Below are 25,207 nucleotides of genomic sequence, written 5' to 3' on the forward strand. Positions count from 1 at the left end.
TTTATTTTTGAAAATGCAGCAGTTTTCTTCAACACAGCGCTTATCGCAATTAGCGATGAAAGAAGCTGCGAAATTTTCCATTTCTGCGGTAATGGAAGCCAAGTCGGCTTTGTTGTAATCGCGGATCACCTTCGTAGTTTTCTTAGCAGGAGCCCGTGTGTTGATATGAAAAGTGAGTGCAAGGTGATTACTGAAGCCTTCTAAGTAACGAATTGGGGGAACTGCGTCAGGGTTCGTAGTGAGAATCAGGTCTAGTATGTTATATGAAGAGGCAGACACGCGCGTTGGTTTCAGTACAAGCTGGGTGAAGTGGAAGTCCAAACAAGTGTTTATAAACTGGGTACTCTCAGAAGACTGGGACGTTGCCGTGTCGTTACGCCAAATGATATCGGCAAAGTTGAAGTCACCAAGAAGAAAAAGGGGCGCGTTAGGGTATCTGACAACAAATTTGTTCAATGCGTCATGAAGGTCATCGCAAAATGATGTCGAAGCAGTTGGAGGGCGATTTGATATCGATTTGATATGATATAGTGATTTGATACCATTACCACGCGGGAAGATTTACATCGGCCAGACTTAGTATTCTTTGACTGACCTATTAAAAGAGCTTGCTCAAAAAGAAAAGAAAAAGGGCAAACTTGTGCATCTTTCTGTGTGTGTTTCTTATAATGGGAGTGTGAGTCACCGATTTATTGAAACATGTTTTGGGTAGAAGCTTTAAAATAACGGCACGTTTTCCTTAAGGAGCGTTTTTATACATACGAACCAGCGCGGCAGCGAGAGCTCGCTTTACGTATTTCCGTCAGAGATCAGTGTTTATCTTATTGTAAACAGTGTGCTATAAGATATCACATTGAAGCAAGTGGTTTTGATGCTGCACCAAGCAGATCATACTGTGTGTATTTGGGTGCCAATATGGAAATTAAAGAAGACGGTAGTGAGCGCTTGTTCGAAAAGGGTGTTTATTCCTGGGTGCTTTGGTATGCGAGTGCGTGTGTGTATGTGAGGATTTTCTTGCGCTCTTACGAAGAGGGATTGCAACAAGCCCTACGGCAAGTTCGGCTAGGCTTTCCCTGAACAGCCCCTAATGGAAAGTTTTCTTTAGTTGAAATTTCATTTATTGTTCCATATCATTCGCGCATTTCAAAAGAAAAAGAGTTTGTTTCCTCTATGCGTTTATTGCCTCAAGTGTTGGCTATGTGTGGTAATAAGGGTATTTTCTTGTTCAGTTTTCAGAGGAATACACTGGGATGCGATTGTAAGCGACTGCTCTCAAGACTTGGCCGCCAACCTGACCCCCAAAGACAAGATATTCATGTAAGAGGACACATATTTTATTGCCGAATAATATATTTATGGCTGCTGCCGGTGGGCTCGCAAATAAGCAAAAAAAAAAACAAGTACGGTCTATCATAGACGCCATCGCAGTGGAGTGCTTGAAACGTCGTGTGCCTGCTCCTGAGCGTGTATGGTCACCAGGGTTCAAGAATGAGGTAACCAAGGGCACAAATTATATTTATTACACGATATATATTACACGATGAACTTATGATACATCTAGGGCTGGGGGGAGGGGGGATCTCCTGCGGTCTAATCTTGCCATCGTGCTCGCTCCATATTCGTAGTGGACGCGCCGTGGTCGAAGGTGGCGGGTGCGAACTGGCATCCCATTGTCCTGCTGCGCGAGTCTCCTCCTGCCATTTCCCGACCCTACGTGTCGTACACGGGGCTGCCACTGCCGAGCAACTGTTCTGCAATACAGGGCACACGTTTGAGGCTTATAACCCGCTGTGGTGGCGTACTAAGCCCGAGGGCGCGGGATCGAATAGCGCTGGGCGTATTTCGATGGGTTCGAAACACAAGAGCGCCAGTGTACCGTGGAACCCCAGGTGGCAATCCGGAGTCTCCCATTATACGGTGTACCTCATAATCATGCGTAGTTCTGGCATGTAAAACCACATAAGCCCTGTAGATCTTGATGAGCACACGTTTGAGTAAGATGGATACTATGGTTGAGTGAGCTGTCTCGAATGCGATCACTCCCGCTCGGATCGACAAACGAGCTACAAGCGTCTGAACGCGGCGTGAGAGGCCAAAGTTACCTTAAATTGCGTCATGCGTGGCGCGACAATATAAGCACATGACATATGCAAGATAGAGTAATGGGTTCCTTCCTGCACAGAACGATACGAAAGGCGTGTGGGTAGTACGATAGCGAAAATAGAAGCGACATTAGTAATAGATGTTTTCGTTACATGCAGTTTTAGAACGCGATTTGCTATACTGACCCAACTTAAAGACGTTTCACGTCTTAAAGAAAGAAAACATTAAGCTCACATCACTAAAAGTTTGTCAATACGTTCCGCGGCCCACCTGCACAGTATAGCAGCTCTCGAATGTCAGTGAAGCGTGTGTTGAAAAACAAGCGCCAGGTGGGGGAATCATTTCTCAAGCCAAAATCACCTTCAGGAAGCTGAACAATCGCGCCTCATCGTCGTAAAGGATGAATAAAGTTGTACGTTACAGATGTGAGTAAGGTTGGCACAGAGGAGGCATTACGTATTGAAATGACTGCGTGAATGGAAGAAAGGGCCACCGCACAAAGAGTCGCATATAAGCACAGTAAATTACTGTGCTTACGAGTGCATGATTTCCATGCGTTTCCTTAAGTGGCGTCGCTTCGTTCCATTGCCCAAATATTTCCCATGGGAGGGATGACGCATCTAGCCTTTCAAAATGCTTTACTCGAGTTGCGTTAGATGCCCCGCTAAGTCCCAAAATTTGGTACAAGAACAATCCACGCCTCCAGCATCCACGAGCCGGCATACGAGGTGGTATCAAAAAGTTTACAGACTGGCTCTATTATGAGTAAAGTTATTTATGTTCATTAAAACACTGTAACTTTTGAAGTAGTTTCCTTTCGCAGCAATTCAGCGCTTTCAGCGTTCCTGCCGCTCTGCGAATGTGTCCTGAAAGTCTCTTTCTGAGCGAGTCGATCACCCACCCTTCTTTGGAGCTTCATTTAAGAAATCGTGACAAAATCGCGACTTTTGATCTGAGTTTTTAAATTTGCGAAAACAGTGAAATATTCGGCAGCGAAATCTGACGAGTAGTGTAGAAACGCTCTTCTTTCCTTGGAGAAACTCGCGTGGGGGGAATGATTTGTGACAGGGTGCATTGTCGCTATGCAGCATCACGCTCGTTGTGCGCCTCAGGTCGGGCCGTTTTCCCTAAGCGGCCTCCCGCAGGCGCCTTCGTGGTCGACAGCAATACTCTCTGTTGGTATACGGCTCATTTGGGAACAATCTGCGATGCCCAATACCATGAATACGAAAAAAAAAATTATCATGCACTTTGTTGAGCCTTTTTTGGTCTGGGAGACTTTGGGCTCTTTCACTGACGCGACTGTTGCTTCGTCTGAGTGTCGTACCCATACACCTAAGTTTCGTCCCTAGTGATGATCCTCTACGTGAAACATAAGCCATACGTTAGGTATCTTCCCAACTTATTTTGCTTTCTTCTCAAAATTAAAAGTTAACGAATCTCAAAAGTCGCTATTTTGACACGAAGTCTTAAATCAAGCTCGAATCACAGAAGGAACGTGCTCTATTCATTCTGGAAAAGATACTTCCAGGCCATATTCGCAAAGTGGCAGGAAAGCTGAGAGCGATGTACAGCTGCGCAAGGGAACTATTTCAAAGGTGACAGTGCTTGAATGCGCATAAATGAATTAGTTTATTCTGAACAGAGTGAGTTTCGAAACTTTTTGATACCACGTTATAGATGCGGTTTTGTACTACTATTCACGAATAACTGCACGAGAAGGGAGCAGAGAATAGCCACGGAGCTTATACGAACAACCAGCCTTCTGTGCCTTATGCATCCGCATCTGTAGGGGAATTCCCATTCTGAATAGCATGCGTACTTTGATGTATGGCACTCTGCGACAACTTCTAATTTTCTATTTGTTATTGCGCAAAAGAGAAATAGAAACTTTTCATGGTTGGAAAAGCGATTGTAAAAGCTGAAGCTGTTCTCCCATTTACTTTAACAGTCCGTCTGCATAGGAGGAGGAACTCAATTCTCAATCAGTTTTTAAGACTACTTGCACACTATAGCACAGAACGCAGATGCAAACTTGACCGCCGGTCGGCGATTGAAAGCGGTGGCAAAGTGATTTTCACAGTGCCGATATTTTCCAATAAAGTTAGCATCAGTTCGCTGGCGTGTTATTTCGTCACCCCGTCACCGATTAGTTTACCGAATGGGCTCAATATGTGAGAGCAGCATTCCGGGCAAGTTGGTAATCCATTGCTTAAATGATATTGCACGACATAAAAAACGACACGGACGTGAGAGAAGACGACACACCAATCGCAAGCGATTGGTGTGTCGTCTTCTCTCACGTCCGTGTCGTTTTTTATGTCGTGCAATATCATTTAAACTCAATATGTGATTACGGCACTCTGTACCGTCGGAAAAATTCCGAATCATAATGTTCCTGGTGCACGGATTGGCTGCGGTGCGTAGATGAAGCGTTGAAAATCCCGGTATAGCTAATAGCCGGGTACGAAGCTGTGTTGGCTGCTCTGTGTGCTTGTGCTGATAGAAAAGATTGCGGTTCAGGCGGTGAATGCGGAAGCTTGCAAGGCTGCCAATGTGACGAAGAATCGACCCTGTTGTCAGACTTGTGAGAGTGACAGTCTTTGAAGGTGGCACTACACTGGCTGCACGACTCAAGTTTGGAACTGCAGCCCATTCTCTACCCGAGGCAACGCACCACATGCGCGTTATGTTCCACGAAAGCGTTGATGCGGTTTCCGAGCTCCATTCGTCTTTACAAAACTTTGTTACGATCTCTACTGTGTACTATCATGAGCAACCTGACCGAGAACACAAGAGCGCGTGTCAGATTGCCTCGAACGCTGCTATGCCTCGAACCCTGCTAACGTGGCGGCCGCCGTCTGAAAAAAAAAAAAGTGGAAAGGAAGACGCTGTTCTAATGACTGTTGTCACTCCCACCATGCGTCTCTTTATACAAAGTGCGGAACTTCGCATCGCCAATGCACATTGATAAAGACGCATGATATTTCGGTTACTGACAACTTTGTGCACCAAAGCGTGGCCAATAGCAGCGCTGGTTTGAAGCGTAAACACTCGAAAGTTACTTCCCTGGGAAATCTGTCCATCTGCCTGGAACGCATGACACGATGCGCTCCATAAGATATACATCAGGTCCTATGGGCGTAGATCGGAAGATACGCTCAACGCAGGAACGGGTGCCTAAGAGCTACGCTCTCAAAAAAAACATGATTGAAATAAAGGATGACTCGCTGCACGTTACTGTGCGCGTAACCGCCTTATCGGCTGTCGGTGGCCAGCGAAATGCCGTAGGGTGCCGACAAACGCAGGCGCGGTCGGACTGCGAACAGTTAGCGGAAGAGCGTCCTCCTTTCCCTCTGTTTTTGAGAGCGCCATCCGCGTATCGCTCTAACTCGGTTTCGAGGCTATTGGCCACGCGTTCGCGTGTTCCCGCTCGTATTGCTCACGATAGTACGTGTGTGTTTGTGTATGCTATTGGGGTGTCTATGTGATCACTGTGTATACCATAATTTTCACCCAACGCCTGAAGTAGCACGCCAGACCATCAGCTCACATGTCCAGCATGTCATTAAATTATCTTTCTATACATGTTGAATTTGTAAGGAATATAGTCATAGTCGTTGTGTGTCGTAACACGTTCAACGATACATAATATAGGTTCGCACAGGGAAATCACCATTGTTTGTGCCTTGTGCGATTCCATGAGCGCGCTAAGTGTCAATCCAAAAATCAGTCAATATCGATAACCAATAATCAAAGCACAGCAATTACAGTGCATGCTTGGGAGATGTTCTTTTTATTATGTGTGTGTGCGGGAAACGTTGGCATTATGAGAGATGCCAGCTGTTTTTTTGCTCTTCCTCGCTTAATCACAGCACGTATTAAAGTTAGGCCGGCTTCCACAACGTCCAATGAAATAAGGGATAATACATTAAAATATAAATAAAAGTCAGATCGCGCTTACGCATTCTTCACAGAAAGGTCAGGTAAGCACACTACAAGTCTCAAAAATATACATTCACAAGCACGTGATAGCAGTTCGTAATTATGAAACCGGGTTACAGTGCCAGGGAAGGCGAAGACATAAACACGAAAAACTAGCTGCACAGGACGGGAGCTGGGCATCATATGGCCTAATTACTACTACACCAATGATTACATGCATGGAATTCCCACTGACATGAAAATTCAATCTGTGAAAATAGACATGTTACATGTTTAGGAGTGGTTTATGAGATACACCTCTCCTGAGGTAGCTGTTGCTTCGGACAGACCGAGAGGCGTGTTATTTACAGACCATGGGAGCATCGCGCGCAGGGCGATAGAAGTCTTTGGAAATATTGGAAGCCATTGCAAAAGATCGTTGCAATGGCCTGCAAGATTGCCTACGGCCACTGCAAAAGATCACGTCAAAGTTTCACAGCACACTTGTACTACAGGTTGGTTTAGGGCTGAAAAGCCCTAACTGATACGCGAGGGCTTCTGCACGGAAGTCCATAACTGCATTAGCAAATAGCTTATCAAGATCTCGAATAAGGAAATTAATTACTTGGCCCAGAGCATGCGTGGTTCGCGTAAGTGATGCGCTATTAGGAAAACATGACATGAACAGGTGCGGACAGAAGCATTTGGAACGTGATATCTGTGGCCGAACCGCACCCAGCGCCCTCTAGCAACTTTTAGGGTAAGCTGGAAATAAAATCACGCACGAGCGCCGGCCGGCGCTGAAATCTAGTTCCCAAGTCTCTGACTGTGTATTTGCTCTTTCAACATTAGCAACATTAACATTAGCAACAGTTTCTGAAAGCAGTACTAAAATAATAATAAAACATATCCAGCTTTTCCGGACACGAGGGGTTAGTTCGCGTGAGTGCCACCACGTGGCGTACTGACCTTAAACATTTCAAACTTTTCGCGGTGACGTGTGATGAGGTCAACAAAAGGAAAATAAAATAATTATAAGTTATCCCTGCGCACTGAACTTTGACACAATGCTTCTCCCGCCGGCGTTATCGGTGTTCTTGATAAAGCGTAGCCGTTCTTCGCCTGGAAATGACTTATCATCCTAAGAGCGTTTAGTCGCGACGAGCGATGATGGATTCTGGGCTTTTGATACGGTTCTTTTTCTCTCTTTTCTATTTTCTCTTTTTTTCTTTTGATGCTACGGAGTAAACAAGCTAGGCTAACCGTCAGAAGCACTCCGTGGCAGCTTTTCTTCAGTCGGCACACATGGTTAACGTCCGAACATCGCACAGCGTCTACGAGAGACGCCGTCGTGGACGGCTTCTTGCCATTCATCAACCTCCGGGTTTCCCTGTCACTTGTATCCCATTTCGACTACTACAATCCCACGGAAGTTGGCAACAATATAATGTCTCATGGCATTAAAGCCGTTTCAATTATTTCTACCGTGGAGACGACAGCCGCTTTTGCTCACTGTGAATGCAAATATCACAGTAATGAGCGCCATTCTGAAGCATATAAATTGATAGTCTAAAAAATTATGCGGATCTCACGTATGTGCGAATTGATGTAAACGAAGCTTTCTGTGTTCTTTGTTGTCATTGCCGTACGTAATCTCCACAGAGTAGTCAGGCACCCTCTAATGAAGTGCTGTCAATGTCTGCCTGATTACGCCCGCCATTGTGATGCGAATAAATGTAACTTCAACTCATTTTATCAGAAATAAACGCTGATTGAAGCGCTGACGTCATCCTGAACAAGATCATCAAGCGCCGTAGTGCTCGATCTTATGATGCCCCTATTGGCAAGGTTATTTTCGTGAGCGTTTTTTTTTCTGTTTTTTTTTTGGGGGGGGGGGGGCGATGTGCTCTTGTGCCGTATAAACGTCCCTCGGACGTCTCTAATATACTCGTTTTTATTCTCAAGCACCCAATGAAAACAGTCATCGCTGCAGCTCAAGATGTCCTGGTGGCAGGCCACCATGGCGTGTCGCGCAAGTATGACCACGCTGATTCACTTGGGTTGGCATATGCTATTTTATACGTCATACTTCGCCACATTCATTTTTCAAGCTATGCCAGAGATCGAAAAGGCCGGCGAACTCACTAGGTCGCTTTTCTCTGTTTACTTCCGCAAAGTGTGCATCTATCGCTGTGGTCACCAAATATGCCCAGCGGTATGCTATTACTCAAGCCTTTCTGGCGACCTGAGGAACTGAAGTCGCAGGCTTTCTTCAACCGGCGTCGACGTTCAATATGGCCATCCTCAAGTACTTTTCACTGACTTCGCTCACCGCCATCTCTCCAGTGTCACCTCTTACACTACTCGCTCCTGCTAGACACAACACAAACACGCAACGACGTTAATGAAGTATCAATTACACGCTAGCTGACATGCTGTCGATGTACCTTGCCGCTGAGCATCGGGACTGGAGCATGGTCCTGTCCATGGGGACATTATCGGTCTACAGCCTCGCTCAACAACACTCCTCGTTACTCATCATTTTTTTGTCGACAGTAGCATACTGTATTTCCTTTGAATATACTTTCGACCCGCCGTGGTTGCTCAGTGGGTGTGGTGTTGGGCTGCTAAGCACGAGATCGCGGGATCAAATCCCGGCTACGGCGGTCGCATTTCGATGGGGGCGAAATGCGAGAACACCCGTGTACCTAGATTTAGGCGCACGTTAAACAACCCCAGGTGGTCAAAATTTCTGGAGTCCTCCACTACGCCGTGCCTCATAATCAGAAAGTGGTTTTGGCACGTAAAACCCCATAACTTAATATACTTTCGGCTTTAGGTGTGACCTTGCATGCCCGCTTATTCTGTTACGTTGACGGCGACCGTTGTCGTCAGGCTGCCGCCTCATTCTGAGCTTCGCCCTCATCAGAGAGCACAGAAAGTTGTTTTCACAAACAAACCACCGCGATTCGACCGCATGTATTCGCACCATCCTCCATTTGGGAGCTGGGCGAGCTAACCATTACGCTACTACCTCCCTCCACAATTTTCTGTTGATCTGCCTTCCCACTCCTCGTTTTCGTCACAGACGCAGGCAGAACGGACGCACAAACAAAAAAACAGAAAAGATTGCTTGAGCCGCCAGCGGACACATGAGCTTAACTCTGGCAGGTTATGCTCATTGCTGGGGCGCGTGTGCTTGCGGCTAAGCGCACATCATGGGTCGCCTTAGCTTTACTGTAAATTTGCTTTCACTTCTGGATAAAACTGAAACGCCGGACGGAAATGAGACTACCGTTGTACCTTTTTCTTGTTTTCTAAGTTTAAACCAAGAACACTCATCCGCGCAAAGAGTGATTTTTTTAAAGTAATGGCATAAGGATGATATATGTCGAGGCCATGTCGCTGCCAAAACGGGCCAGCACCACGTATCGACGAAAGGACATCACACTGCCGATGCATGCGGCAGGTTACTGAATGATGAAAGCAGGAAACGGCAACTTATTAGACATAGAACACCAGGCACCCACCACCATGACATTTTTTTTGACAACAGCGACACACAACGGCGGACTGATATACTTCATCATCATCACCATCATCATCATCATCATCATCAGCCTGGTTAATCCCACTGAGTGCAAAGGCCTCTCCCATACTTCTACTACAACCCCGGTCATGTATTAATTCTGGCCATGTCGTCCCTGCAAACTTCTTAATCTCATCCGCCCACCTAACTTTCTGCCGCCCCCTGCTACGCTTCCCTTCCCTTGGAATCCAGTCCGTAACCCTTAATGACCATCGGTTATCTTCCCTCCTCATTACGTCCTGCCCATGCCCATTTCTTTTTCTTGATTTCAACTAAGATGTCATCAACTCACGTCTGTTCCCTCACCCAATCTGCTCTTTTCTTATCCCTTAACGTTACACCCATCATTCTTTTTTCCATAGCTCGTTGCGTCGTCCTCAATTTGAGTCGAACCCTTTTCATAAGCTTCCAGGTTTCTACCCAGTAGGTGAGTACTGGTAAGACACAGCTATTACACACTTTTCTCTTGAGGGATAATGGCAACCTGCTGTTCATGATCTGAGAATGCCTGCCAAACACACCCCAGCCCATTCTTATTCTTCTGAATATTTTCGTCTCATGATCCGGATCCGCCGTCACTACCGGCCCTAAGTAGATCTATTCCCTTACCACTTCCAGTGCCTCGCTACCTATTGTAAATTGCTGTTCTTTTCAGAGACTGTTAAACATTACTTTAATTTTTGCAGACTAAGATGAATATTTAGACCCACTCTTCTGTTTTGCCTCTCCAGGTCAGTGAACATGCATTGCAATTGGTCCCCTGAGTTACTAAGCAAGGCAATATCATCAGCGAATCGCAAGTTACTATAGTATTCTCCATTAACTTTTATCCCCAATTCTTCCCAATCCAGGTCTCTGAATACCTCCTGTAAACACGCTGTGAATATCATTGGAGAGATCGTATCTCCCTGCCTTACGCCTTTCTTTATTGCGATTTTGTTGCTTCCTTTATGGAAGACTACGGTGGCTGTGGAGCCGCTATAGATATCTTTCAGTATTTTTACATACGGCTCGTCTACACCCTGATTCCGTAATGCCTCCATGACTGCTGAGGTTTCGACAAAATCAAACGCTTTCTCGTAATCAATGAAAGCTATATATAAGGGTTGGTTATATTCCGCACATTTCTTTATCACCTGATTGATAGTGTGAATATGGTCTATTGTTGTGTAGCCTTTACGAAATCCTGCCTGGTCTTTTGCTTTACAGAAGTCTAAGGTGTTCCTGATTCTATTTGCGATTACCTTAGTAAATAGTTTGTAGGCAACTGACAGCAAGCTGATCGGTCTATAATTTTTCAAGTCTTTGGCGTCCCCTATCTTATGGATTAGGAATAAGTTAGCGTTCTTCCAAGATTCCGGTGCGCTCGAGGCTATGAGGCATGGCGTATACAGGGTGGCCAGTTTCTCTAGAACAATCTGCCCACCTTCAACAAATCTGCTGTTACCTGATCCTCCCCAGCTGCCTTCCCCCTTTGCATATCTCCCCAGGCTTTCTTTTCTTCTTCCGGCGTTACCTGTGGGATTTCGAATTCCTCTAGACTATTTTCTCTTCCATTATCGTCGTGGGTGGCACTGGTATTGTATAAATCTCTACAGAACTCCTCAGCCACTTGAACTATCTCATCCATTTTAGTAGTGATATTGCCGGCTTTGTCTCTTAACGCATACATATGATTCTTGCCAACTCCTAGTTTCTTCTTCACTGCTTTTAGGCTTCCTCCGTTCCTGAGAGCATGTTCAACTCTGTCCATATTATACTTCCTTATGTCAGCTGTCTTACGCTTGTTGATTAAGTTCGAAAGTTCCGGCAGTTCTATTCTATCTTTAAGGTTAGATGCTCTCATACATTGACGTTTCTTGATCAGATCTTTCGTCTCCTGCGATAGCTTACGGGTATCCTGTCCAACGGAGTAACCACCGACTTCTATTGCACACTCTTTAATGATGCCCACAAGATTGTCGTTCATTGCTTCAACACTAAGGATCTTGTCCAGAGTTAAAACCGAATACCTGTTGTGTAGCTTGATCTGGAATTCCTCTATTTTCCCTCTTCCCACTAACTCATTGATCGGCTTCTTATGTACCAGTTTTTTCCGTTCCCTCCTCCGGTCTAGGCTAATTCTAGTTCTTACCATCCTATGGTCACTGCAGCGCACCTTGCTGAGCACGTCCACATCTTGTATGATGCCAGGGTTAGCGCAGAGTATGAGGTCTATTTCATTTCTAGTCTCGCCGTTCGGGCTCCTCCACGTCCACTTTCAGCTATCCCGCTTGGGGAAGAAGGTATTCATTATCCGCATATTATTCTGTTCCGCAAAGTGTACTAATAACGCTCCCCTGCTATTCCTAGTACCTATGCCTAGTACCTATGACATATGTCAAGGGCCCCCGATGTGAACCACCTGCAAGTCGGTATCAGCTTGCAAAGGGGAACTCAAATGAAAAGTTGTCAAGCGGATAGGCTTTTAATTATCATAAGGATATATTTATTGACATTCCTTTACACGAGGTGAAAGCCGACTAATAAGCTTTTAAATTCCCTGTGTTTTCAAGACCTCATGTTAATATAAGGTTACTGTCTTTTACAGCCTCCTAAATTAAAAGTGCAGCGGTGCAGCGGTGGCGTAGAGGTAGAACACCCGCCGCGCGTGCAAGAGGCCCGTGGTTCGAATCCCGGTGCCGCGAAATTTTCCACCGGATTAAAAAAAAAATCCGCGTGTTGATAAAATTGCATAAACAGGCCTGGAGTGTGGCCTGATGCCGGTGACCAGAACCGGTAACGCACTCCCTCACCAGAGCAGGATTGGCCACCCTGGTGCAGTACTTCGCCACAACCTCCTATATGAACACAGCAATCAAACCCCGGCCCTCAATCCCCAGCAGCTGCGAAGCAACTGACCACGGCGGCGGTCAGACCTGCGACGCTGCAGAGGGTGCTAAGAATCCGTGGCTCCGGACAGGCCGCCATTGGAATATGAACCTGGCAACGTTTAACGCAAGAACATTATCTAGTGAGGCGAGTCTAGCAGTGCTATTGGAAGAATTAGAGGGCAGTAAATGGGATATAATAGGGCTCAGTGAAGTTAGGAGGCCAAAAGAAGCATATACAGTGTTAAGGAGTGGGCACGTCCTGTGCTACCGGGGCTTAGCGGAGAGACGAGAACTAGGAGTCGGATTCCTGATTAATAAGAATATAGCTGGTAACATACAGGAATTCTATAGCATTAACGACAGGGTGGCATGTCTTGTTGTGAAACTTAATAAGAGGTACAAAATGAAGGTTGTACAGGTCTACGCCCCTACATCCAGTCATGATGACCAGGAAGTCGAAAGCTTCTATGAAGACGTGGAATCGGCGATGGGTAGAGTGAAAAGAAAATACACTATACTGATGGGCGATTTCAATGCCAAGGAAGGCAAGAAGCATGCTGGAGACAAGACAGTGGGGGAATATGGCATAGGCACTAGGAATAGCAGGGGGGAGTTATTAGTAGAGTTTGCAGAACAGAATAATATGAGGATAATGAATACCTTCTTCCGCAAGCGGAATAACCGAAAGTGGACATGGAGGAGCCCGAACGGCGAGACTAGAAATGAAATAGATTTCATACTCTGCGCTAACCCTGGCATCATACAAGATGTGGACGTGCTCGGTAAGGTGCGCTGCAGTGACCACAGGATGGTAAGAACTCGAATTAGCCTAGACCTGAGGAGGGAACGGAGGAAACTGGTACATAAGAAGCCGATCAATGAGTTAGCGCTAAGAGGGAAAATAGAGGAATTCCAGATCAAGCTACAGAACAGGTATTCGGCTTTAAGTCACGAAGAGGACCTTAGTGTTGAAGCAATGAACGACAATCTTGTGGGCATCATTAAGGAGTGTGCAATAGAAGTCGGTGGTAACTCCGTTAGACAGGATACCAGTAAGCTATCGCAGGAGACGAAAGATCTGATCAAGAAACGCCAATGTATGAAAGCCTCTAACCCTACAGCTAGAATAGAACTGGCAGAACTTTCGAAGTTAATCAACAAGCGTAAGACAGCTGACATAATGAAGTATAACATGGATAGAATTGAACAAGCTCTCAGGAACGGAGGAAGCCTAAAAGCAGTGAAGTAGAAACTAGGAATCGGCAAGAATCAGATGTATGCGTTAAGAGACAAAGCCGGCAATATCATTACTAATATGGATGAGATAGTTCAAATGGCTGAGGAGTTCTATAGAGATTTATACAGTACGAGTGGCACCCACGATGATAATGGAAGAGAGAATAATCTAGAGGAATTCGATATCCCGGAAGTAACGCCGGAAGAAGTAAAGAAAGCCTTGGGAGCTATGCAAAAAGGAAAGGCAGCTGGGGAGGATCAGGTAACAGCAGATTTGCTGAAGGATGGTGGGCAGATTGTTCTAGAAAAACTGGCCACCCTGTATACACAATGCCTCAAGACCTCGAGCGTACCGGAATCTTGGAAGAACGCTAACATAATCCTAATCCATAAGAAAGGCGACGCCAAAGACTTGAAAAATTATAGACCGATCAGCTTACTGTCCGTTGCCTACAAAGTATTTACTAAGGTAATTGCAAATCGAATCCGGAACACCTTAGACTTCTGTCAACCAAAGGACCAGGCAGGATTCCGTAAAGGCTACTCAACAATAGATGATATTCACACTATCAATCAGGTGATAGAGAAATGTGCGGAATATAACCAACCATTATATATAGCTTTCATTGATTACGAGAAAGCGTTTCATTCAGTCGAAACCTCAGCAGTCATGGAGGCATTGCGGAATCAGGGTGTAGACGAGCCGTATGTAAAAATACTGAAAGATATCTATAGCGGCTCCACAGCCACTGTACTCCTCCATAAAGAAAGCAACAAAATCCCAATAAAGAAAGGCGTCAGACAGGGAGATACGATCTCTCCAATGCGATTCACAGCGTGTTTACAGGAGGTATTCAGAGACCTGGATTGGGAAGAATTGGGGATAAGAGTAAATGGAGAATACCTTAGTAGCTTGCGCTTCGCTGATGATATTGCCTTGCTTAGTAACTCAGGGGACCAACTGCAATGCATGCTCACTGATTTGGAGAGGCAGAGCAGAAGGGTGGGACTAAAAATGAATCTGCAGAAAGCTAAAGTAATGTTTAACAGTCTCGGAAGGGAACAGCAGTTTACGATAGGTAGCGAGGCACTGGAAGTGGTAAGAGAATACATCTACTTAGGACAGGGAGTGACTGCTGATCCAGATCATGAGAATGAAATAATCAGAAGAATAAGAATGGGCTGGGGTGCGTTTGGCAGGCATTCGCAGATCATGAACAGCAGGTTGCCATTATCCCTCAAGAGAAAAGTGTACAACAGCTGTGTCTTACCAGTACTCGCGTACGGGGCAGAAACCTGGAGGCTTACGAAAAGGGTTCTACTTAAATTGAGGACGACGCAACGAGCTATGGAAAGAAGAATGATAGGTGTAACGTTAAGGGATAAGAAAAGAGCAGATTGGGTGAGGGAACAAATGCGCGTTAATGACATCTTAGTTGAAATCAAGAAAAAGAAATGGGCATGGGCAGGACATGTAATGAGGAGGGAAGATAACCGATGGCCATTAATGGTTACGGACTGGATTCCGAGGGAAGGGAAGCGTAGCAGGGGGCGACAGAAAGTTAGGTGTGCAGATGAGATTAGGAAGTTTGGAGGGTCAACATGGCCACAATTAGTACATGACCAGGGTAGTTGGAGAAGTACGGGAGAGGCCTTTGCCCTGCAGTGGGCGTGATCAGGCTGATGATGATGATGATGATGAAATAAAAGTGAGTTATGAATAACAAATTGTTGCGATAAATGTGTAAACGCAGACGCCAAAAAGAGTCCTAGTCCGTTTGCCAGTATTCACTCACTGAAGATGGAGAACGTGTATGCTCTCACCCGTTGTAGTGATGTGAAGGACAAAACACTTCCAAAAGAGTGAGTCACGAATATAACATATTATAAAAGGTGAGATTGCGCTGCAAAACACTCAAAGCTCAACGATGGCTGCGCGCATAGTAGTGCTTCCTCTGGATCTGATCTACGGATCAAAACATCGGTTCATTAGATTGGAATGCTCCTACATTGCAGCGCAATGTCGGGTCCTCAAATGCGATAGAGAATGTGCACCAGTATTCGCTTCACGCGCGCAATGTCATAAGATAACGCTCTTTCGCTATTGAATCCGTGACAACATACTGGATAATTAGAAACACACGCAGGTGCGTCTTGAGCTAACCTATAACTTTGGAATATTGATTAGACGCTAAAAAAAGCTCCCCGCCCCCCCCCCCCCCAAAAAAAAACAAAAACAAAAATATAAGGAGAGTACAGTTGCTTTTAATATTAGCTGAAACATAGTGCTCGTGGTAAAAAGGGCCCCCAAGGACTGCACAGCGGCGCCGACATGCAGAAAATTAGAGAGCTAAACACTTTCCAGTTAGTGGTATTTATCAAACCAGCATTTCGTGGTTCAATGTAGCCCTGTAGTCGAGGGGCCAGTTCCACCTCGGGTACTGTGTCGGATGTCATATTTCATGTCAGCATTAATTGTCACAAAATCACAGCATTTTTTTCTTTTGATCTTAACATTAGACAGCCAAAATACATGCAGCGAAACGGTCATCCTAATACTTCAGTACTTTTCGTTCTACCGTACAATTCCGCACTGATCCATATGTTACAAAGTACTGAAAATGTTTCCAATGCTTTCCCCCAGGCAGCTGTTTTTATTCCTGATGATGGCACGAAACCGAGCCTGATACCACCAGCGCTCAGAAATATAAACAGGAGCGTGACAATGTTCTCGCACACCCAGTGTGATGTACCGTAGCGCTGAGAATAGTCCATTGTAAAGGCAGAAGTACACGGTTGGGCACGTGTGCTTAAGAGGAAGCTTTAACTCGGACGCTCCTATATAAATACATGTAAAAGCAGAATTCGTTTTTCTCGGCAACCACTGCGCCAAATTTGACGATGTCTGTTGCATTTAAAAGAAAGACTTAATATGTAGTGACTGTTGATTTCAAATTTTTGATTGAGGTTGCCAATTTCTTATTAAAAATTGGCAAATATCGAAAATTTTCAGAAAACGAGGCTATCAATTTACAACTCCGTAACCCAGCAATGAAACATGATATCACAATTCTGTGAATTACATCTAATAGTAGGTCTAAAGCGGACAAAATTGATATATTATACATTAACCTCAAAAAATTCAGTAATATGCAAATACAGATCTTGCAGAACCCTCATACACAACGTAACAAATTCGCGTAAGATATAAATTGACATAGAGAAGTTGTGCGCTTTGATTCATCTAAGGGATGCTGTTTACAGAGCCGCGATATCTGTTCCTGATGCAGAGCTATTAATTTATAAACTTCGTGTGTTTATTATTACGAAATCTCGAATTAAAAAAAAAGTTCTTTTCACAAAATTCAGACCCTAAATCATAATTCCGCTTTCAACCATTGCTAGAATTGAACTTACTCTCTCAAATGCAACAAATTTCATTATAATTGGTCCAGGGGTAATCTCCGAAAAACGTTTTTGCGTTTTATATGTATATGAATAGGCCGCGTCAAAGTTGGGCCCGAGATAAAGCTTCCTCTTTAGCTCATGAAGTTGATTTGCGCCAAGATAACCTGTCCATACTTTCATACTTACTTTAAAAGAAGCCTACCGCACCACCAATACGCCGGCTGCTTCTAACTGCAGCAAACAAAACTATTAAACCAATACAAGCAATGGTGACATCATTTTATCATGCGAGTGTTCAGATTTGTAACCTTTGGATGCGGAGTAAGTTGAGAAATCGTGTGCAGAATTAACAAAGCTACGTTAATTAACTTTTCAGTAATTGATGTTACATGGCTAAAGAAAATAAGCAGCTTGGAGCCCGTCCTCGAGATTATGCAGCCAAGCGAAGAAATTTCGATTAAACATGCTTCTGTAAGAGGCGTGCGGACAAAAATTTTCTAAGTAAACGTTCTTGGATGGCGTAACTGACGCAGAAAAAGAACATATCTAAAGTCACAGAACATCACTTCAAGACTGGACACAAAGGAGGAACCACACACAAACTGCGCTAACAACTTGAAGCGCTCTTCTTTCTGTGATAATGAAGCAACTAGCCCGTCAGTCATTCCATGCAAACCTGTTAAATCAACCTGACCGCACCTAGCCTTTTGTGATGCTGTGATCAATAGTATGGCCCCGTGAGCATGTTCTTTGTGGCCGGCCAGTCCGCTTTCGATTTTTATTCACGCTGTTTTTCGTAGGCAAGCAGTTTAAATTCTTATTGTCAATATAGCAGCGAACGTGTGCCGTCGAAAGCTTGTTTGGTCGCAGAAGCGATGCTTGACGGGATGATCGTGCAGATATAGCGCGTCGATGGCATCAAGACAATGCGCTCCCGCCGAAGAAAGGAAGATAACAAAAATTAACGGCTTGGTAGCTGCTCACGGAGTTGTGCCAATGGTGACAGTGCCATCGTGGCGAAATCTGGGGCGGCGGTATTGACGGTTGAGGCATTTATTTGATTTGTTTCTTTCTTTATATATATATAGAGCGAAGCCGTGAAGAGGAAGTTCTAACTCTGGCCCAATTCCAGTGCGGCCTATTCAAATAGATGTAAAAGGCCGAACCGCTTTTCTCAGATAACCCCTGGACCGATTTTACTGAAATTTGCTGGATTCTAGAGAGAAAGGTGTATTCTAGTGACTTTTCGAAGCGGAGTTCCCATTTAGGGCCGGAATCTTACAGTTTTAGAGAGATGAAAATGCGAAAAAGATGGAAGCCCGAAGTTTACAAATTAATAGCTCCGCATCAAGAATAGATATCACGGTTCTGTAAACGGCATCCATTAGATCGTTCAAAGCGGACAAATTCGATAGGTCGATTTATATCTTACCTGAATTCGTTACTTTGTGTACAAGGGTTCTGCAAAAGCTGTATTTTCATACTACTAATTTTCTTTTGAGATTCATGTGTAATATATTAATTTTGTCCGCTTTAGATGTGCTGTAAGATGCAATGCACAAAATTGTGATATCATTTTTCATTGCCGAAAGACAGAGTTGTAAACTTGATGGTTTCGATTTCCGAAAATTTGCGATTTTTGCCAATATTAAATAAACGAATAACGACCTATATCAAAAATTCGAAACGAAAGGTCACTAGATTAACGTTTTTCTTTAAAGTCTAACAAACGTTGTCAAATTTCGTGCAGTGGTTGCCAAGAAAAACGAATTCCCTTTTTACATATATTTAGATAAAATCACCCGAGCTAAAGCTTCCGCTTAAGGGCTTATTTCTCCACTATCGTGTCCACGTGTAGAACGAAATCCCGAACGTAGTACAATACCGGACTAACCCGCTGCGGAGGTGAAGCAGGCGTTAAGCACTCCCCATACGTGGGCCGATACCGAAGATGGTGCAATACCGACCCGACCCGCGGCTGCAGTGAAGCAGGCTTTCAGCACTCCCTATGCGTGGGACGATCCCAAAGATAGTGCAAAACTGACCCGATCCGCGGCGGCAGTGAAGCAGGCGTTAAGCGCTCCCCATTCGTGGGCCGGTCTGAAAGATACTGAAATACCGACCCGATCCCAACCCGCAGCGGCGCTGAAGCAGGCGTTGAGCGCTCCCCATACGTGGGCCGATCCTTAAGATAGTGCAATACCGACGCGACCCGCGGCGGCGGTAAAGCAGGCGTTAAGTACTCGCCATACGGGGGCCCATCCCTAAGATGCCAATACTTGAGTATGCCAGCATTGTATGGTCCCCGCAGCAGTCTTACCTCATTGATAAACTTGACAGAATACAGCGCATGGCACTCCGTTTTATTTATTCCAGATACTCTCCGTACGACAGCGTCACTGCTTTACGTGAACAAGCACATATCCCGACTCTAATATCAGGACGGCGTATCGCTGCCTTGAAGTTTCTTTTCCTTCTTTATCACGGGCACATAAATATTGATAAAACAAAGTACATTAGGCCACCCTTCCAACATTCGGAAAGAACAAATCACCGTAAGTGCATCAGACAGTTTTCTGCGCGTTGCAACACATTTAAATATTCATTTTTTCAATCTGCAATTGAAGCCTGGAACCGCCTGCCGGAACCAATTGCACATGTTGACTCCATCGAAGTATTTGCAACCAAGATACGTGCACTTTTTTATGATTAGGTCTGTTTCCGATTATGTACTGCTTTGCTACAACGTTGCGCTGCGCAACTGTGTTTTGGCCGTTTCCCACCACATCTGAATTGTTCTTAGCTCTTACCACTTCCCTGTATTATATGCCTACTACTAATTGCTTTGGTCTGTCGTTTTGTTTGCGTGTTATATCTTTGAATTGTAATAATTGGCGTGTTTCATTGCTTTCTTCTGTTTTGACCAACAATGTTTCGTTGTTTTGATTGTGACCCACTCCTGTATGAGCCTGTAAATGGCTTACAGTATTGCTAAATAATAGTGAAAAACCGACCTCAACCGCGGCGGCGGTGAAGCAGGCGTTAAGCACTCACCACCCGTGGGCCGATCCGGAAGTTGTGAAATACGCACCCGACCCGCGGTGGCGGTGAGGCAGGCGTTAAGCACTCCCCATACGTGGGCCGAATCCTAAGATAGGGAAAAACCGACCTGACCCGCGGCGGTGGTGAAGCAGGCGTTAAGCGCTCCCCATACGTGGGCCGATCCCAAAGATAGGGAAAACCCGAGCTGACCCGCGGCAGCGGTGAAGCAGGCGTTAAGCACTCCCCATCCATGGGCCGATCCGGAAGTTGTGAAATACGCACCCGACCCGCGGTGGCGGTGAAGCATGCGTTAAGCCCTCCCCATACGTGGGCCGAACCCAAAGATAGTGCAAAACCGACCTGACCCGCGGCGGTGGTGCAGCAGGCGTTAAGCACTACCCATCTGTGGGCCGTTCCGGAAGTTGTCAAATACGCACCCGACGCGCTTGCCGGTGAAGCAGGCGTTAAGCGCTCCCCATACGTGGGCTGATCCCAAAGATGGTGCAAAACCGACCGGAACCGCGGCGGCAGTAAAGCATGCGTTAAGCCCTCCCCATACGTGGGCCGATCCCAAAGATTGTGCAAAACCGACCCGACCCACGGCGGTGGTGAAGCAGGCGTTAAGCGCTCCCCATACGTGGGCCGATACCAAAGATAGTGCAATACCGACCCGACCAGCGGCGGCGGTGAAGCAGGCGTTAAGCACTCCCCATACGTGGGCCGATCGCAAAGATAGTGGAAAACCTACCCGACCCGCGGCGGTGGTAACGCAGGCGTTAAGCACTCCCCATACGTGGGCCGATCCTGAAGATGGTGCAATACCGACCCTACCCGCGGCGGCGGTGAAGCAGGCGTTAAGCACTCCCCATACGTGGGCGGATCCGGAAGTTGTGAAATACGCACCCGACCCGCGGCGGTGGTAACGCAGGCGTTAAGCACTCCCCATACCTGGGCCGATCCCAAAGATAGTGCAATACCGACCCGACCCGCGGTGGCGGTGAAGCAGGCGTTAAGCACTCCCCATACGTGGGCGGATCCGGAAGTTGTGAAATACGCACCCGACCCGCGGCGGTGGTAACGCAGGCGTTAAGCACTCCCCATACGTGGGCCGATCCTGAAGATGGTGCAATACCGACCCGACCCGCGGCGACGGTGAAGCAGGCGTTAAGCACTTCCCATTCGTGGGCCGATCCCGAAGATGGTGCAAAACCGATCCGACCCGCGGCGGCGAAGCAGTCGTTAAGCACTCCCCATAAGTGGGCCGAGCCTGAAGCTGGTGAAATACCGACCGAACCCGCGGCGGTGGTAAAGCAGGCGTTAAGCTCTCCCTATACGTGGGCCGATCCCGAAGATAGTGCAAACCGACCCGACCCGCGGCGGCGGGGAAGCAGGCGCTAAGCACTCCCCATGCGTGGGGCGATCCCGAAGATAGTGCAATGGCGGGCCGACCGGCGTTGGAGGTGCAGTTCGCCATTAAGGGGCCCACATAAACAGCTTTGCTGGTCATCCTTCTTCACAGTGTGGACGGGCACTGAGATTTTTTTTCTTATCCGCGTTTGTCCTGCAGTTATATACTAGCTTACCTCGTCAATCTCAAAAAATGTATTCGTGAAACACGACGCAACATAACAGTAAAAGATCCAGCAGTGTTCCTATCCTGATGATGGCCGCAATTGTGCACTGAGAGTGTGTCGACTAGCGTGCGATTGAAAGTTGAATTATGATCGTTGTAAGCTTGTGTTGCGTCTAGCATGAGCGAGTAGTGTTAGGGATGAGATTGGTGTGAAAATGGTCGGCTCGGTCTGCAATAAGTTCTTGTGAATCTCCACATTGAACGTCGCAGTCGTCACGATGAGAGCACTCCTGTGACATTATTAGCCCAAGGGGCTGGGAAGGCTCGAGTGGTAGCTCAGCTTGAGGGGTATTGGCTAAAAATTATTAATATACGTACTTTGCGATGATAAAAAGGATGCAGAAACACCACTGCTGTTGTCTAAGTATTCGTAAACAGGTCCCCAAATTTCTATTAGCCCACCGCCAAACATTATTTAGGCCCACCCCCAAATTTAAAGTCGGCCACGCCCGATTTTCATTTCGCCCAGCCTTAAACTTCAAGTTGGCCTAGTCCCAAATTTCAATTGGGCCACCCCTAATTTTGAAGTTGGTCCACCCACGAATTTCAATAAATCGCCCGCACATTTCGAGTGGACGCAGCCCACAATTTAGGTTGGCCCACCCCCATATCGCCCCCAAGTTCAGATTGGCCGACCCCGATATTGCCCCCACATTTAGGTAGAACCAACCACATATCACCCCCAAATACAGATTGGCAGGCCTCCACAAACCACCCAATTTAGATTGGCCCACTCCAAACCACTTGCAAATCAAGTTTGCCCACCCCCATATCAGCCCCAAACTAACGCTGGCCCACCCGTCGATCACCTCAAATTTAGGATGGCCCACCGCAAATAGTCCCCTCAAGGTTAGTCCACCCTTATATCACCCCCCCCCCCCCAATTCAGCTTGGCCCAGCCGCACACCACCCCCATGGTTAGGTTAGCCCGTCCCCATGTCACCCCCAAATTTAGGTTGGCGCACCCCACATCATCCCCAAATCCAGGGCCTCTCTCGCGAGACTGTCAGCCATTTCGTTCATGACTAATCCTTTATGTCCAGGCACCCAAAGCAATCTAATTAAATTTATGTGGGCAGGCACTAGAAAATGAAATGTACGTAATAGGTTAGTGACACGATTTGCTGTGAGCGAGGAACATACGGATAAAGAATCTGTTATTATTACTACTGCTGATATTGACAAATTTAGTTTGCGTGAGGCTAGGACTACAGCTAGAAATTCAGCCAAAAATACGGAATAGAAGTCCGGAATCCTGATTGCAAATGACCAGTCTAGAGCGGGAGAGAAAATGCCAATTCCAGATTTTTCTTCACACTGGGAGGCGTCTGTCGCAATGACCGTACTTATAGATAAACTCAATAAATGGTCCTGTAATAAGCCGTTTAATATATTATAAGGTAGATGTTTTGCATAATTTGGGTAGATGTCATCATATATAATTTGTAGGTTCTCTCGCACATCACAAATAGGCGGTACCTCCCAGAGACGTACATTTAAGGGATTTATCAATGTTTGTACGAAGACCACCTGTGGTGTATGGAAACGATGCCAGTGTACTCCGAAGAAAAGTGCAGGCTGGGAAATGAATATGTATTTCAATCTTGTAATAGGGGATTCATACAATTTTAAGACTGTTTGCACCGTCAGGAACCGAAATCTACACAATATTGAGGGCAACCTGACTTCTTGGTGTAATAGGTTATTGGCAACATATTTCGGTAACCCGCAACACAGTCGTAGGGCTTCCCGCTCAAGTAGAGCAAGAGGACGTAATCTATAAGCTGGAGCACCAGAAAATAAAACACATCCAAATTCTAAAATGGGCCGTACATACATTTTGTATATCATTAAAAGTGGATCTCTCCGCATTCCGGACCGACTGTTGCACAGCTTACGTAGCATACCAACTGCTCGCACTCCTTCTTTAACTATATGGTCAATATGGCCGAGCAAGCTGAGGGAACCGTCATATACTACACCTAAGTATTTCACCGACTCCACTTGAGGTATAGTCTCGAGGCGATAGGATATCGATATATTAACGGGATTGTTAAGAGGGAAAACCAATATCGAGCATTTTCTAACGTTAAGTTAAAGGCGAATTTCGTTTAACCAGGTTTCTATGGCGTTGAGGTAGTTTTGTAGTCGATAATATAGAGAGTGAATATCACTGTCTGATGCAAAGAAAGCAATGTCATCCGCGTATACGTATGTTTGTACATCTTGATGTAGAGGAATGGAACACATCAGAATATTAAATAGTAATGGTGAAGTGACAGCTCCTTGAGGAACACCTCGTGATTGATTATATATACTCGAGGAAATGCCTCTCAGACTGCAGTAAAATGTTCTTCCATTTAAAAATTCACCAATGCAGTTTGAAAAGTAATTTGGAATCTCTAGATTTCGCAATATATCTAATAAAATTAAGCGTTCTACACTGTCGTAGGCTTTGGAAATGTCTAATGTCACAAGAGCACCTATTGGCCTCTGTCGCCGTGCTAATTTTATTCGGCTTTCTAGGTCCACGTGAGCATGCCAAATTGAACGTGATGGTCGGAATCCAATTTGGCAGGGGCTAAGCAAGTCCTTGTTCTGCATAAATTTAATCATGCGGGCATATGGAATTCTTTCAATTAATTTAACCAAATTTGAGGTTAGCGCAATTGGCCTAATGTTATCTATTGTATATCCTTCCCCATGATTTTTAAGAATAGGTATGATTTTAGCAATTTTCCACGCAGACGGAATCCATGAGAAGCGAATTGAGTAATTTACAATAGCTAAAAGGTCATCAGGAGCTTCCTTAAATAAAATTCTGATCATAGTAGATGTTACCCCATCCACACCGGGAGCTGAATCTGGAAGTCGCTCCACGATCTCAGCCAATTCTAACATGGAGATTTCTGTAAAATCATCTGATGCCCTTCCTAAGCGAGAACAACTTGGCAAGACAGAAGAAAATCTAATTTCTAATCCCTTCGTTATTTCTTCTAGTTATTGTTTCATTTCATCGCTACTTAAGATTATAGAGTCGATATTAATTTGACGCGCAAGAACTTTTCTACCGCGGAGAAAACGGAACAATGCACGCTTATTTTTATTGTTAGACAAGAAATAAAAATGCTTACAGTCGAATTCATCTTTCGCTTTAGAAACTGTATGCTTAAAGACAGCTCGAAAAAATTTATAGTCACTCCAATTTTGGGGACTCTGGTTATGTAATAATTCTTTCCAAGCAGCTTTTCTCTTTCTGTAGTCTCGAGTGCATTCTTCATTCCACCAAGGACTGTAAGAATTTCTTTTATTCAATGTAATCTCAAATTGAGCCTTTTTTTTTGAGAACTTTCCAAAGCGGAACAGATAATCGTGGTTTTTTGTTCTGTAGGTGCATCA

The 25,207-nt window shown here is 45.5% G+C and overlaps 1 protein-coding gene across 1 annotated transcript in view; it reads left to right on the forward strand.

Annotated features, from left to right (window-relative positions):
* The window catches only part of LOC126518688 (O-acyltransferase like protein-like), a 232,157-nt gene that overhangs the window by 67,493 nt on the left and 139,457 nt on the right, over positions 1 to 25,207 (forward strand). Inside the window, exon 4 of the mRNA XM_055064923.2 lies at positions 1,230 to 1,317. Within this exon, the coding sequence (XP_054920898.1) occupies positions 1,230 to 1,317 (88 nt within the window). The remainder of the gene's footprint in view (positions 1 to 1,229; positions 1,318 to 25,207) is intronic.

The sequence above is a fragment of the Dermacentor andersoni genome, chromosome 1, assembly GCF_023375885.2.
Source record: "Dermacentor andersoni chromosome 1, qqDerAnde1_hic_scaffold, whole genome shotgun sequence".
NCBI lineage: Eukaryota > Metazoa > Arthropoda > Arachnida > Ixodida > Ixodidae > Dermacentor > Dermacentor andersoni.